The sequence below is a fragment of the Plectropomus leopardus genome, chromosome 2 (assembly GCF_008729295.1).
Source record: "Plectropomus leopardus isolate mb chromosome 2, YSFRI_Pleo_2.0, whole genome shotgun sequence".
Lineage (NCBI taxonomy): Eukaryota > Metazoa > Chordata > Actinopteri > Perciformes > Serranidae > Plectropomus > Plectropomus leopardus.
Window position 1 is genome coordinate 33,489,780 of NC_056464.1, and position 12,703 is coordinate 33,502,482.

Sequence of the window (12,703 nt, forward strand, 5' to 3'; positions counted from 1 at the left end):
GATTAATTTAAACATAAGCTCCTTTTCTCCCTATCCAGCTAAATAAATAATGCTCTAATGGTAAAATGTTTAGTTGTACATTTAAATTCAGAGTATCCCCTCATGCTCGTTTGCATAACAGCACATCCTAGGAGGCATGTAGTCAGAGCTTCTGAACATTGCTTAGAACTTCTGCTCATTCTCTTTCAATTATAATCACGGTCAGTCACTGGAAAAGGAAACCGCTCTCAGCCCTGCAGTCAGGCCACTGGGGATTGATGCGCAGAGACTTGTGGTTGAAACAATGGTGCGCTGACTGCTGTAAAAATAGTATTCAGGGGGCAAGCTCCACCGAATCAGCATACTTTCTCACAAGAACACTCGCAGTCCCAAATGTGCGTTGAATCAATGCACAGTGATCAGTAAAATAAAATGTATGCGGACGTTAGCAGACATACAAACACAGTCACACACGTGCACGTATACACAGCGATTTTTTTTTTTTGTCGTCGGGCTTTCGTCTCCATGCTGAGCCGTTCCACTTTTGAGTATAATTCCCTTTTTTGACACTGCTGGAGAGAGCTGTCAAAACAATTGTCCCGGCCCCTGCTGCGGCTCAGAAGTGTGCAGAGAGCAGTGGGTTGAAGGGAGCAGCTAAAAGAGTCTCAGTCTCCGCTCTCAGACCTGTCAGCATTCTGGAGAGGAGGAGTGCAGCAGTGAAATACAGCTCTGATCATCAGAAGGCACGGCTCAGAAACACCGCCTGACCTGAAACTGCCACCGAATCTACCTTCTTAACTGCAGCTGCCGGATGTGTTCCCTTTTTTTGAGTCCTGCTGCTTTTATCAAACATGATGCTTTTCTGTGGTACAGATTTATTCAGATGATTGCTTTTGTGCTTACTGTGGATGCATGTGAAACGCTCCCCTTTTTTTCAGTTACAGTGCAAAACAAGATTGCAGTAGAAGATGTGTACATGCTGTTAGGTGCATTTTATGCTCGGTAACAAGCCATTTACATATCATTTAAGGATGGAGGTTTCAACACTAACACCACAGTAAACACTGTGGATGTATTTCTGTTAGGGGTGGGTGATATATATCAAATAAACCTGTATTGTGGCTTGTTCAATGTGGGGATATATAAAATAAGTATATTGCAAACATTGAGTATGCAGTGGACCTCAGCCATAAAACAATATACAAGCAAAATTTCTCTTATTTTTGCTCATATCCAGGATTTTTTCTTATTTTGTTAGTATCCACTGATTTTTGGGATTCGCCGGTGTTTTCTTATTTCTGCTTTTCTCTTAAAGTTTTACGAGTGTTTGAGAGCACTCATACCAAGACAAGAGAAAATAGTAGAACAGTAATTGAACAGTAGAATTAACACTACATATTATATAGTGTTTAGGGGGCGTTGCCTAAAATAATAGGTGACTTTTCATCAAATGGGATTCTTCATTGAGCACACCTGCACAACAGGTCTGGGTGGTTAAGAGCATTAAGATCTGGAGTTGACTTCTCTTATATTTTCTCTCACCAGAAAATTAAGAGAAAATCTAAGAGAAAGTTATGAGGCCCGTTGTCACATCATATTTTTATGCCACTAGCATGATACTTGCTTCAACATTTTGTCACACTCTCTGTGCCTCTCACACACACACACACACAAAATTAGACTCACAAACATGATGCGTCAGACACACTCCAAAGCCCATTCAGACCTCTCTCTCCTGAGTGTGAGCAGGCAAAGCGTGTTTTATTTTGTATCTGCAGGACTCCTGACTGCAACCATTTAGTCGTATTTAACAACCACGAAGCAGCAGTGCGACTTGAAAATATTATTAATATATGAACTGTAGAGCTGCTGATTTGTTTCCAGCTCACAGTGAATAAAACCTCACTTATAAAGTGAGATATCAGCTAACTGTTGACCGGAAGTGTCAAGTTTACAACAAAAACATCAACACTTCCTGAAAATGAGTTGGTTCCAGTTGAATTTATTTAATTATAACAAGACATTATTTAACATTATTATAACAATAACTACTTTTTTTAACTTAACTGTAACTGTAGTTGATTTTTTATCATTGTATTGTAGTAGTCTGTAATGGTTTAGAGGGGATTTCAAAATGTTGCAGTATATATTGTGTATTGCAATATAGCCTATCAGTATCACAATGTAGACTTTAAGCCATATCGCCCAGCCCCAATTTTTTGTAAATGTTCAGTTTTTTTTGTGTATGTGCTCATGGTTGCATTTTAAAGGCCTATTGTGGACAGGTGTTGCAAATTAGCATTTTGCTACAAACGCTGAAGACAGTGCATCTGGTTCTTATGCATAAATGTACAATTCTAATGCAGCCATACCAATAAAATGAAATGAAAGAAACACAAAATGTAAAGGTTTGGGGGTCCTCCGCAAGAAAATTTTGAGTAAGAAACACTTTATGTCTTGCAATCTGGTGAATTTTTACATGATGATGTTAAAGTCTTAAATTAAGTGGACGTGTTCCAGAGCTATACCTTTTTATACCTCTACCTATGGTATCATTTGACTTTAAATAGCTTTAATATTATATAATATATACAATTATATATAAAACGACTGTACTAAAGTCAGTGCTGTGCTCACTGATACTGGTGTATCATTAGGTCCTCCTGAGTCTTCGATCTCAACCTAGTATGTAATTTATTCACATGGCTTCTCATAATTGTTAGTCTTTGCAATTGGACTGTAATTACTAATGTCCACAAATGTAACTTTCTCTTTTTTTTCTTCTCCCAGGACCAATCAGAATATAATGCTACCGCCATCAGGAGCCAGACCAACACAGTGGTCATTCGTGGCCTCAAGCCAGGAAGCATCTACGTGTTCCAGGTCCGGGCCCGCACCGTCGCAGGCTTCGGACGCTACAGTGGCAAACTTTACTTCCAGACCATGACTGAGGGTGAGAATTCAGTTAATTTTTCCCAAAGCACGCAGAGCTGTTATCGCCTTTCATGCATGGCCCATCGACACACCCTGTAGTGTGGCATGGACGCAGACAGCTGCGGGAATGAAAGGGACTCATGTTGTGAGGTAAACAGCTCAAGTGCTCCAAAATCAGATTAGTGTGGCATGAAATTATATTTAGACATTCATTGTGGGTTTTTTTTTTCAGTATTAGGAAGCATCTTACAATTTACACACATATAAATATTTAATGATTTATATTTTTTAGCATTCTTAAATGTTATATCTTTTTGCCATTTGCCACCATGAGCCTGTAAGTCAAGGATGAGGTCAAAGTCATCTTATCTTTGTACAGTGACGCGACTCGGAGAAGAAGGAACATTCAGTAAACATCAGTCATGGAGGTTAATGTTAGAGCCAAGGCCTGGGTTTTTCCCCTTCTCAACATCTCATTTCCTTCAGCCTGCAGCGCCCAGGGCCATCATTAGCCTGAACCTTCATATGAACATCCTCCATGCTGCCACACGCACACATCCTAGCTCCAAAGATAAATCTAGACTGACTCCAAACTGTAAATACTGAGTAAACCGAGGACATGTACGGCTCCCTGTTTTCACTTTTTAATGAAAAATGTTTTTATTTGAGAAGAATAAACCAGTTTATGTCCCCATGTAACCCAAAAACTTGTTTCCTGCTGCAAGAAGATACTGATTACCATAATTTAGTGTAAACAATGCACTTTGGGGATGAGTAAGGGTCGGAAAATGCTGAAATGAAAGAAGGAAAAATTAGGAGAGAATGAATCCCTTCCATAAAGAAAATAAACATGTTTATCTGCAGTGTTTACACTATAAATTGTATTTTTTAAACTGATTACTGTTTCAACTGTTTTTATCTGTGTAACAGATTTTTATGTCGGATGTTTTGGCAGATAAACATTATTAAATTCCCCTATTTCTTTTAAAATATTTTCCAAGTCGTACCTCCAATTTTTGCCTGCTGTATTTCAGGGTTATAATTAATACAAATGTTCAGGCGTATGATAATCACCTGCAGAGTTCCTGTTCTCTGGTTAAATGTACAGGTGACACTTTACTTTTATTCCCCCTATTTAGCATTTATAAACATTTCAGAAATGGTTAGTAACACACTATAATGTAGTCATAATGAGGTATAAGAAAATATTGTTACTTTTCCTCTGGACGCCCATAAGTGGAGGCTGCTGTACAGACCAGATCACAGTATTTGTTTATAATAACTTTTGGGTAGAAAACACTGGTGTAACATACAAAAATAAACAAAACTGAGCAAATGCTGGCTTATTTGTTTGGTCTAAAAAATATAACAGTAGTAATAGTCTCAGTTAAATTGTATGTTATATTTAGAATATTTTCAAGGCTTTACCTTGCCATCAGAAAGCTCTTTTTTATAGAAAACTGAAGCTGTTACCTCAAAGCCACCAGACAATCACGCCAATTGTACTTCACAGAACACATTAGTTGCTCTTCTAACATTGCCTCAATAATTTTGTGTCAGAGGTAAAGTGGTGAAAATATTCCAAATATAGCATCACTAAATTACTCACTAAATTAATCACTAAATTTTATTGTTCTGTGTGACTAAAATAGGTTTTGCTGCTGCCCCCGTCATCAGCAGTACGTTGCTTAGATACTGTGTCGATAGATTTGGTTTATCAAAAACGCTAGCAAAGCAACATAGTACATAAAATAAGCACATCAAAAACATCAGACGCATCGGGCCATTGTGTTAAACTATAGATCTTTAAAAGTTACATGTACGACTGAAAAAAACAACAGAAATCAAAAGGTTTGCTGAAGTTACACACCTCAACAAATCAGTTGCCAGTTATCTAACAGAAGTGGTTGTTGTTAGTACAAAATTATGTTTTTATAGACGATAACCATATAATGGGTGATAATTAAAAAAAAGTTAATATATAGAATATGTCTTTATAGGAGAAGTTGTAATTGTTGGCACATACTGTACATTAATAACACTGTACTTACACGTACTTACAACTACATTATAGTGTGTTATTTACCATTGAATGTGCACTGAAGCAAATAAAACAGCGGGGGACTCACTAACAAGTGTATCTGGCTAAAACTGTGAGGTCGTGTGTCATTTGCAGTACTTAAGAGAAGGGCCTGGCTCTGCCTCTGTGTGCCCATTCAGTAGCTGGATTCCTGCTCTTGGCTGCCTGTTCAGTCTGGGTCTCACCCAAACATGCTCTCTCTCCTCACTTCACACGCTTTCTGCCAGATGATTTGTCCATATCCGCGGCATCTGAGCACATTCAGCGTGCTTTGGAAAATGGTCCACGCAGCAAGTTGTGATGCCAAGATGCTGTATGGTTCACCCAGCCGTATGTCTGTCTGTCACCCATTGCTCCCTCCATATGCAGTGGCTCAGATGCTCGCCCATATGTTTCAGCTTGTGACTCTGCGTGTGTGTGCACGGCAACACGTTTTATGTATGTGTTTGTTCTTTCTATAGAGGAATACAACACCAGTATTCAGGAGAAGCTACCTCTCATCATCGGCTCGGCAGCTGCTGGCTTGGTCTTCCTCATCGCTGTGGTCGTCATCGTCATCGTCTGTAACCGGTGAGTCATTCCTGTCCCAGTCTCTTCAAATGAGTCTGTTAGACAATAAAACAGATGCAAAGCTGGTAAAATAGACATTTTTTTAGTTTTTATGCTTTTTTCCATTAACCCTTTGAAACCTGAGCAAATTGGCTTGATTTCTGTCAGAAACATGGCAGGAAGGCAATGAGCAACTTAACAAGAAACAGCCCAAAAATTAGCAAGAAGTTAAAAAGTTAATTATAATTAAATAAATACGTAATTATAAGAATTATAATTTTCTGGACATTTTTCTCTGATTTATTGATAACATCTAATAGCCCCTCCAATTTGTGGGACATTTCTTGCCAAGTTGCTATATATTAATGTTTTTTCTCATGTTTTTGAATGTAATCAAACCGATTTTCCCAGATTTTGGACGTATAAATGCTTGAGCATTCTGAATGCAGGACAAGAAAAGTGATGTCAATTCAGGTGTCAAGGGTTAAGGTTGTTTGAATTTTATCAGCTTGCATTATTGCATTCTTGCTTACACTTTACAGACACAGCTTTTACTTACGTGTGTGTACATAGTTTGTGGTGTTTTGATTTGCCAATCTCATTTCAGCGTTGTTGTTCTTGTTTATAGCTGAAAGTTATCTTTTTTTAAATTATCTTGGAACTATGTGTAAGTCAAGTCACCAACCTCCAAGGCTAAAAATATTAAGCTAATGTGAAAGTGCCAAAATCTGCAGTTCCTTGAATGACCACTTGAGGCTGGCTCCAAGAGCGAGTCTAAAGTTAATTTTGCCATTCGTGACAATTGTACGAGGTTGAATACTATCTTTATTTTTTGCTTAAAAAGTCTTGTTCTTTGTTTGGGTACACTGAAAGATCCTCTAAGGAATCAGATATTCGTTTTTTCCGGTAAGTACAGAATAGTTTCTAGTCTGTTTCTTGCTAGCTAAAATTAGCATTAGCCTAAGTATTATCACAGTTAACCATAGCTGTAAATGCACTGTTCTAACCAAGCTAGCAGCTAGCCTTAGACTTATCTTCACCTTCAAGGTCAAGGTTACTTTATTCGTCTCTCTTGGGAGAAAATTATTTTAGATAAAGGAAAATATATGCATCAAACCAGACATTACAGTTCAAAACAGTAGATAGAAACATTTGAAACGACACAATACACATTACATGTTTTAATAGGACACATGTAAAATATTCACTTGTGATAAAACACTGTGCAAATTTGACACCACATAGTACAATTACAGGGCATACTACTGCTACCTGGGTTCCCAGACACATGGTCCATTGCATACTTATATACTCACACATTCTCATTCATATTTAAATACTGTACATACCACAGTACGTACTACTCCAAACCTGCCACCACAAATTAAATCAACTGCTCAAAGCGTATTTCTTATCCAAATATGGTCTCTTCTGGCTGTAAGAATCCTAGATGGTCACAACCAAAATGCCAGACTTGAGGCTTCGAAATGGCAGTCCACAAATCAAAGTCCCAGTGGCTTTGTCCATTATTTTACAGCCTTTTATAGTCTATAGTGTAAGTACACTGAGAGCAGTGAAAGAAAACAGAGTCAAATTCCTGATACGTGTACACATACGCGACCAATAAAGCTGACTCTGATTCTGATTAAAACTGTAAATATGAGTTGAAGAGATAAAACCATCTGGTTTCAAAGATATTAATTCTTAATAAATTCCAGTCTTTCGGCAGCAGAAATAATATATAAAAGTCAACGTGGCTAACATTAAAGCTATGTAGGTGCTCCTGCTCAGCGGGTATCAAATGCTTGTAACTCTGCCAAGGTTAGGATTTCAGTTCCCACTGGGGCCACTCATATTAAAACTGTAGCTTAGCTCCTGTACAGTGTTTTGATTCACTAAAGAAATGGTACACGATGAATTCCTGAGTATGTGCTCTGCTTGTAGAGTGCTCCCAGTATATTTTTGTCTTGGATAATGGCGGCCTAATGACACAGGTTGTGCGCTGCATTGTGGGATCATTTGGGAATATCGCCAGGACAAAATGAACGAGCATGTGATTGGGAGTTTTAAGAACGGTGGGACAGTCAAAGAAATAAAAAGGTTCTAATGCACTGTAATGGCTCTATCACAGAACTTAAAAAGGTATTTTAATTAGTCCTTGTCAAGCTGCTCGCCAGTTTAAACTTAGCTGATATATTGTCAAAGAACACAGTAAAGTGAAGCTTGTGTTGAATAAAAACTGTCCACATCAAGAAAGGGATGAGTGTCAAAAAATTTTTTTTTGCTAAATTTAATATGTAAATATTAGATCGTTCCACACCAAAGATATTACATTTCTTTGACACATATGGCAAAACATTAAAATGTATTTTTACATAACAACAATAAAGTAATAATTATTTATTTTATATTAAGAGATTTGGTCAAAAATATTGCGACATTTAATTCTCTTCTTGTCACCCAGTGCTATTTCCCAATTAAGACTCCTATACCTAAAATCTGTGTAGCAGCCGATATGGATTGCCGATCCAACATAATTGTTGGATTGCTGTTTTTGTCAGGCATCAAAACGTGTAGATTGGGTTCAGAGAGACATGGTTATAAAAATAACTTAAACGTGTCCTGGGTGAAAGTCCAGAGTTTGTGTGTCCTTTTCAGTCTTTATGACTCTTTGTAGTACTTGAGTTGCTCAAAGCATGAAGAAATGCTACCGCACAGTGTGTCTCATACTGAAATGGTGCCTCGTTGCATCGCTCTCTAATACCGAGGATGACTGACAGGCATCAGTATTTGAAGAGTTAGGAGAGAGCTCGGCTTGTCAGTATCTGATCTGCTCATCCCTACTGTAAACTGGATGTGTGATCAATTCTTTACCATCAATGATGAAGCCAGTGCTGTCTTATAGTTTTTTTTTTCTTTTTTTTAAAATATTCTCAGTTGTACTCTTATTAATGTTTCTTCTTTTGGCAAAAATGTCACCAAACCATTGCACAATGCATTACACAACCTATGTCACTCAATTAAAATCGGTGATATTGAAGTTGTTATTATGTTTGACCAACAGGGATTCAAATTTATGTATCCCCTTCCTTTGTATGTATTTGTAAGATGTTTGCCCACCTGGCGTGCACTGGGGGAAAAAAAGACTTGGGTTTGTGTGGTGATGCTGTAAGGCTGGCTACCTTTTCCCAAAAAAAAACCCAATTCTTTTCTCTAAGGCTCTCTATGTGATCTCAGTTGGTGTATCTGTAGTGCAGGTAGACCTGGGGGGTGTTTGATCTGTGTTTCTGCCCCTCCCTGCTCTCTGTTTTTGAACCGGAGCTAGAGTTCTTTGTCTTTATCCCCAGGAGGCGTGGCTTCGACCGGGCGGATTCAGAATACACGGACAAACTGCAGCACTACACCAGCGGCCACAGTGAGTAAACCACCACCCCTCTCTGCCTGCGTTTACCGCTGGTACCTCCTTCAGCACACCTGTCTCCATGACTACCATCGCACACAGTCATCTCCATGGCTGTCATTCAGCCCCTCCGCTGCCTCACACACCTGTCTCCATGGCTACCACCTTGCATGCTGGTGTCCTTGGCTACGGCCCCAGCACAGCACCGCTTCCTCTGCCCGTCCCCCCACTCGCAAGTAATCCTGCTCGTTGTTTGACTCTGCTCACTCGGAGCTGGGATTTAACCACATCAAACCTCCAGTGTTGAAGTGTGTGTTCTGTGCATCATCACATTTCATAGTTAACTAAATCCATTGTGGTGGAAATAGGTCAGTCTTCACTCACGTTGATGCCATTAACATGCTAATGCCACATGAGTCACTGGCCATTGTGAAAAAAAAATTCAAAAGACTTGAATGAATACAATTTCTCAATGATTCTCTGTCTTGGTACGGTACAGTAGCAGAGAGCTTAAATGACAATAATATGGAAATAAATCTGGGAGAAAGAGCTGAGAAGTAATTTCCCCATCGCTCCGCCTAAGATATTAAAGCTAATCCATCTTTCTCCGGTATGATTGCAAAAACGCAGATCCTTTCCCACCTCAAGTTTACAACCCTATCTTAATTTGTTTATTTGATTGTGTAATTACCACCCCACTTGATCCTTTTTATGGTAATTCCACTGTAAAGGTAATAGCTTTCCCACTATAATCCGATCATGCTGTGCAAAGGAGTCCAGTGAAAATTGTGCCAGAAAGACACTCTGGTATTTCACAGCTATGAATCACAGTTGAGTGCTCCAAGGATGATGATTTTCTGTAGGCGGATGCGAAGTTAGCTTGGTTCCTTCGTCAAAGAGCCTATGGGATTTTTCCATATGATTTTGGATTACTGCAGAAACAAATCTCTGTGCTAAACAAATGTTTATGATACTTACACATTTTGTTCAGCAAGAATCTTCACAAATAAACACCACTTTCAGGATTTTTGAAGCCTGAATACAATCGTCAGAAGTAAAAAGCTAATGTTAGGCTATAAACAAACTACACTACGGTCGCATCCCCACAGCTATGAGGCTGCAAAGCCTTTATCGGTGCAGCATGATAGCGTTTTGTAGTCTGATTTAGTCACTTGTTAGTAACCGCCTATTTTAAGACACATGAAAGCTTCAAAGTACATGAGTGGTGTATTTACTAACGTATTTTATGGCATAGAACAAAACATGAAAGTGTCTTCAGCTTGTGTTAACTACAGACCTTATTTCAGGCTTCTGACCAAATACCCATTCAAAAAACCCATTGACTCTGAAACGAGGGAACCAGGAGTGCTGGCAGGCTCATTTCTTGGTTTCAGGACTCATTACCGGGGCACCCTATAGTCAAATTTCCACTGAAAACTTTGAGTATGGTGCCTCTAGAACCAAAAGTAACCCCAGCGGACATGTACCTGAACCGTGGATCCATTTGGTGTTTCCACCGCAGACAATACTCTTAAATGTGGGCAGGGTTGTTGTCACTCCCTGTTCTGTCCAGGTTTTGCTGTACTTCCTCTTTTTACCAGTGATGCAGAGGAACGTCTGCACCTCATTTATCATCCACATCACCGAGTTGGACATCAACATTTTTAGAACAAAAAAGAACAGGCTGAAGTGAGATTCTGTCTCTATGGTATATTTAAAAATAGCGGGTTTGTGCAGAAAAATCAGGGGTGCTCCACCATTTTTGCTTCTTGCAATGGTCGCATTGAAATTTAAGGTGTGTTGACGGATTCACATCATCAGCTCATGCATTGATTAACATTACAAATAAACATTCCACCTTACAATTTGCCAGCAGTCGGCCCAGGGAATTTGATTATTTTTTATCAGTCTATAGCTGCTGTTAGAGGCTGCAAACATCCCTCATTTCATAGTTTTACTGAACTAATGTATGAATAACCTCAAGGTATAAAACAGTTGTAACATTAGCTTCAAAATCAGCCAAGATTGACACCTGCCCAAAAGTGATGGTTCTCTATTGACCAATCCCAGAGTTTACAACTCCACCTTTTAGGATCGGCTCAGTGTGCCAGGTACCTCAACAGAGCGGTGATAAAAAATGGGGAGGGTAAGGAGTGGTTCTAAAGGTACCATCCACTACTTTTCACAATGGAAAGGAAATATAACCTTTCTAATGTGTATCGAACTGAAGTGAACTGGACTGCTTGGTGAAAATGAGGGTTAAGACGCTCCACTTAACGCAGTGTTAAGACGCTCCAGTATTTCACAGCTATTGGAAGAAGCCAAGGTGTCCTGTGTGCATCCTGTCCTCACACCAGTCACAGTTCAGGCTTGTGCCCCTTGTGTTTGGTGGTCTTTGCCATCATTGGAGGGTGGTCTGTTGAACAGTGCTTGGGAAGAGATTGTAAGGGTTTAGTAATGGGGGGTTTTTGGTCAGATCCTCTCCATCTGTTCCTCTCTGCATCTTCGCGTAGCGTGCCAGGTTCTTGAGGCGGCGTACATGCTCTTCTATCGCTGCACCAGCCCAAGCATGAGTTGAGTATCCATTCAAACAGCCTCAGGCCTGATGTAGAGGTGAGGGCCGAATAATCGGATTTAAAACTCGGGACACTTAAGTCCCTGAACACTTAAAGGCCACCTTAAGCCAATTTACCTGGCATCAGGGCTTAGGAGAGCCAATTTATTTCTTGGAGTGGAGCTGAGCGATGCTGATATAGGGACCAGGCTTCTCTCCTGAGTGTTAATGGCACTATGACTCACTGAAGATGATATATACATTAACCTGCCTTATCGCAGCTAAGACGACTGGAGGTACCATGTCCTTGCTGGCTGAATACACAGTAGCCACGAGGCACTAGTCATAACCACCATTTGTAACTTTGCCTCCTCCTCCATCTTCCATCCTTCATCACCTGAATGTCCCACAAGAAAACACATAATTGTACAATAATGTGTGAATGCAGGTGAATTGATTGTGGCCGAATGCACTGTAAAGCCCGAAGGACTGTCAGCATGAACATAACAATCAAATATTATAGTGGCTCTTTCCTTTTTTCCAAGTGACTCCAGGAATGAAGATTTATATTGATCCGTTCACATATGAGGACCCCAACGAGGCTGTGAGAGAGTTTGCCAAGGAGATTGATATATCCTGCGTGAAGATTGAACAGGTCATTGGTGCAGGTAATGGAAAAATCTGACTGAAACGTGCATGGAATATAACACTTTAAAATAGCTTGGGTCTTGAGTTGATTTCTAAATACAAATTGATGCACAAAAACAGCTCACTGTTACTCACTGACATCGCTCTGAGTTTAATAGAAACGTTCTTTTTTCCCACCTCTTCACAGGGGAATTTGGAGAAGTGTGCAGCGGTAACCTGAAGCTCCCAGGTAAAAGGGAGATGTTTGTTGCCATAAAAACTCTGAAGTCTGGCTACACTGAGAAGCAGAGGCGGGACTTCCTCAGTGAGGCGAGTATCATGGGCCAGTTCGACCATCCTAACGTCATCCACCTGGAGGGCGTGGTCACCAAGAGCAGTCCCGTCATGATCATCACTGAGTTCATGGAGAATGGATCTCTGGACTCCTTCCTCAGAGTAAGCAAACACATTTTTGGATTATTTTAACTAAATGTAAGTAGAATTTTGTCGGAATCCTGGACCCAGTTTGTGTTTTATACTTTATAATTAATTAATTAAGCAGGATATGGTTATGCCAAGT

The 12,703-nt window shown here is 39.7% G+C and overlaps 1 protein-coding gene across 5 annotated transcripts in view; it reads left to right on the forward strand.

The window, feature by feature from the left end:
- ephb2b (eph receptor B2b) overlaps positions 1-12,703 on the forward strand; it is a 190,143-nt gene that overhangs the window by 156,809 nt on the left and 20,631 nt on the right. The window contains exons 7-12 of one of the 5 annotated variants that reach the window (XM_042509373.1): positions 2,770-2,932; positions 5,455-5,563; positions 6,416-6,448; positions 8,890-8,957; positions 12,042-12,164; positions 12,332-12,579. In XM_042509373.1, coding sequence (XP_042365307.1) covers positions 2,770-2,932; positions 5,455-5,563; positions 6,416-6,448; positions 8,890-8,957; positions 12,042-12,164; positions 12,332-12,579 — 744 coding nt within the window. The remainder of the gene's footprint in view (positions 1-2,769; positions 2,933-5,454; positions 5,564-6,415; positions 6,449-8,889; positions 8,958-12,041; positions 12,165-12,331; positions 12,580-12,703) is intronic. The other 4 variants (XM_042509381.1, XM_042509389.1, XM_042509398.1 and 1 more) reach the window with 4 other exon arrangements.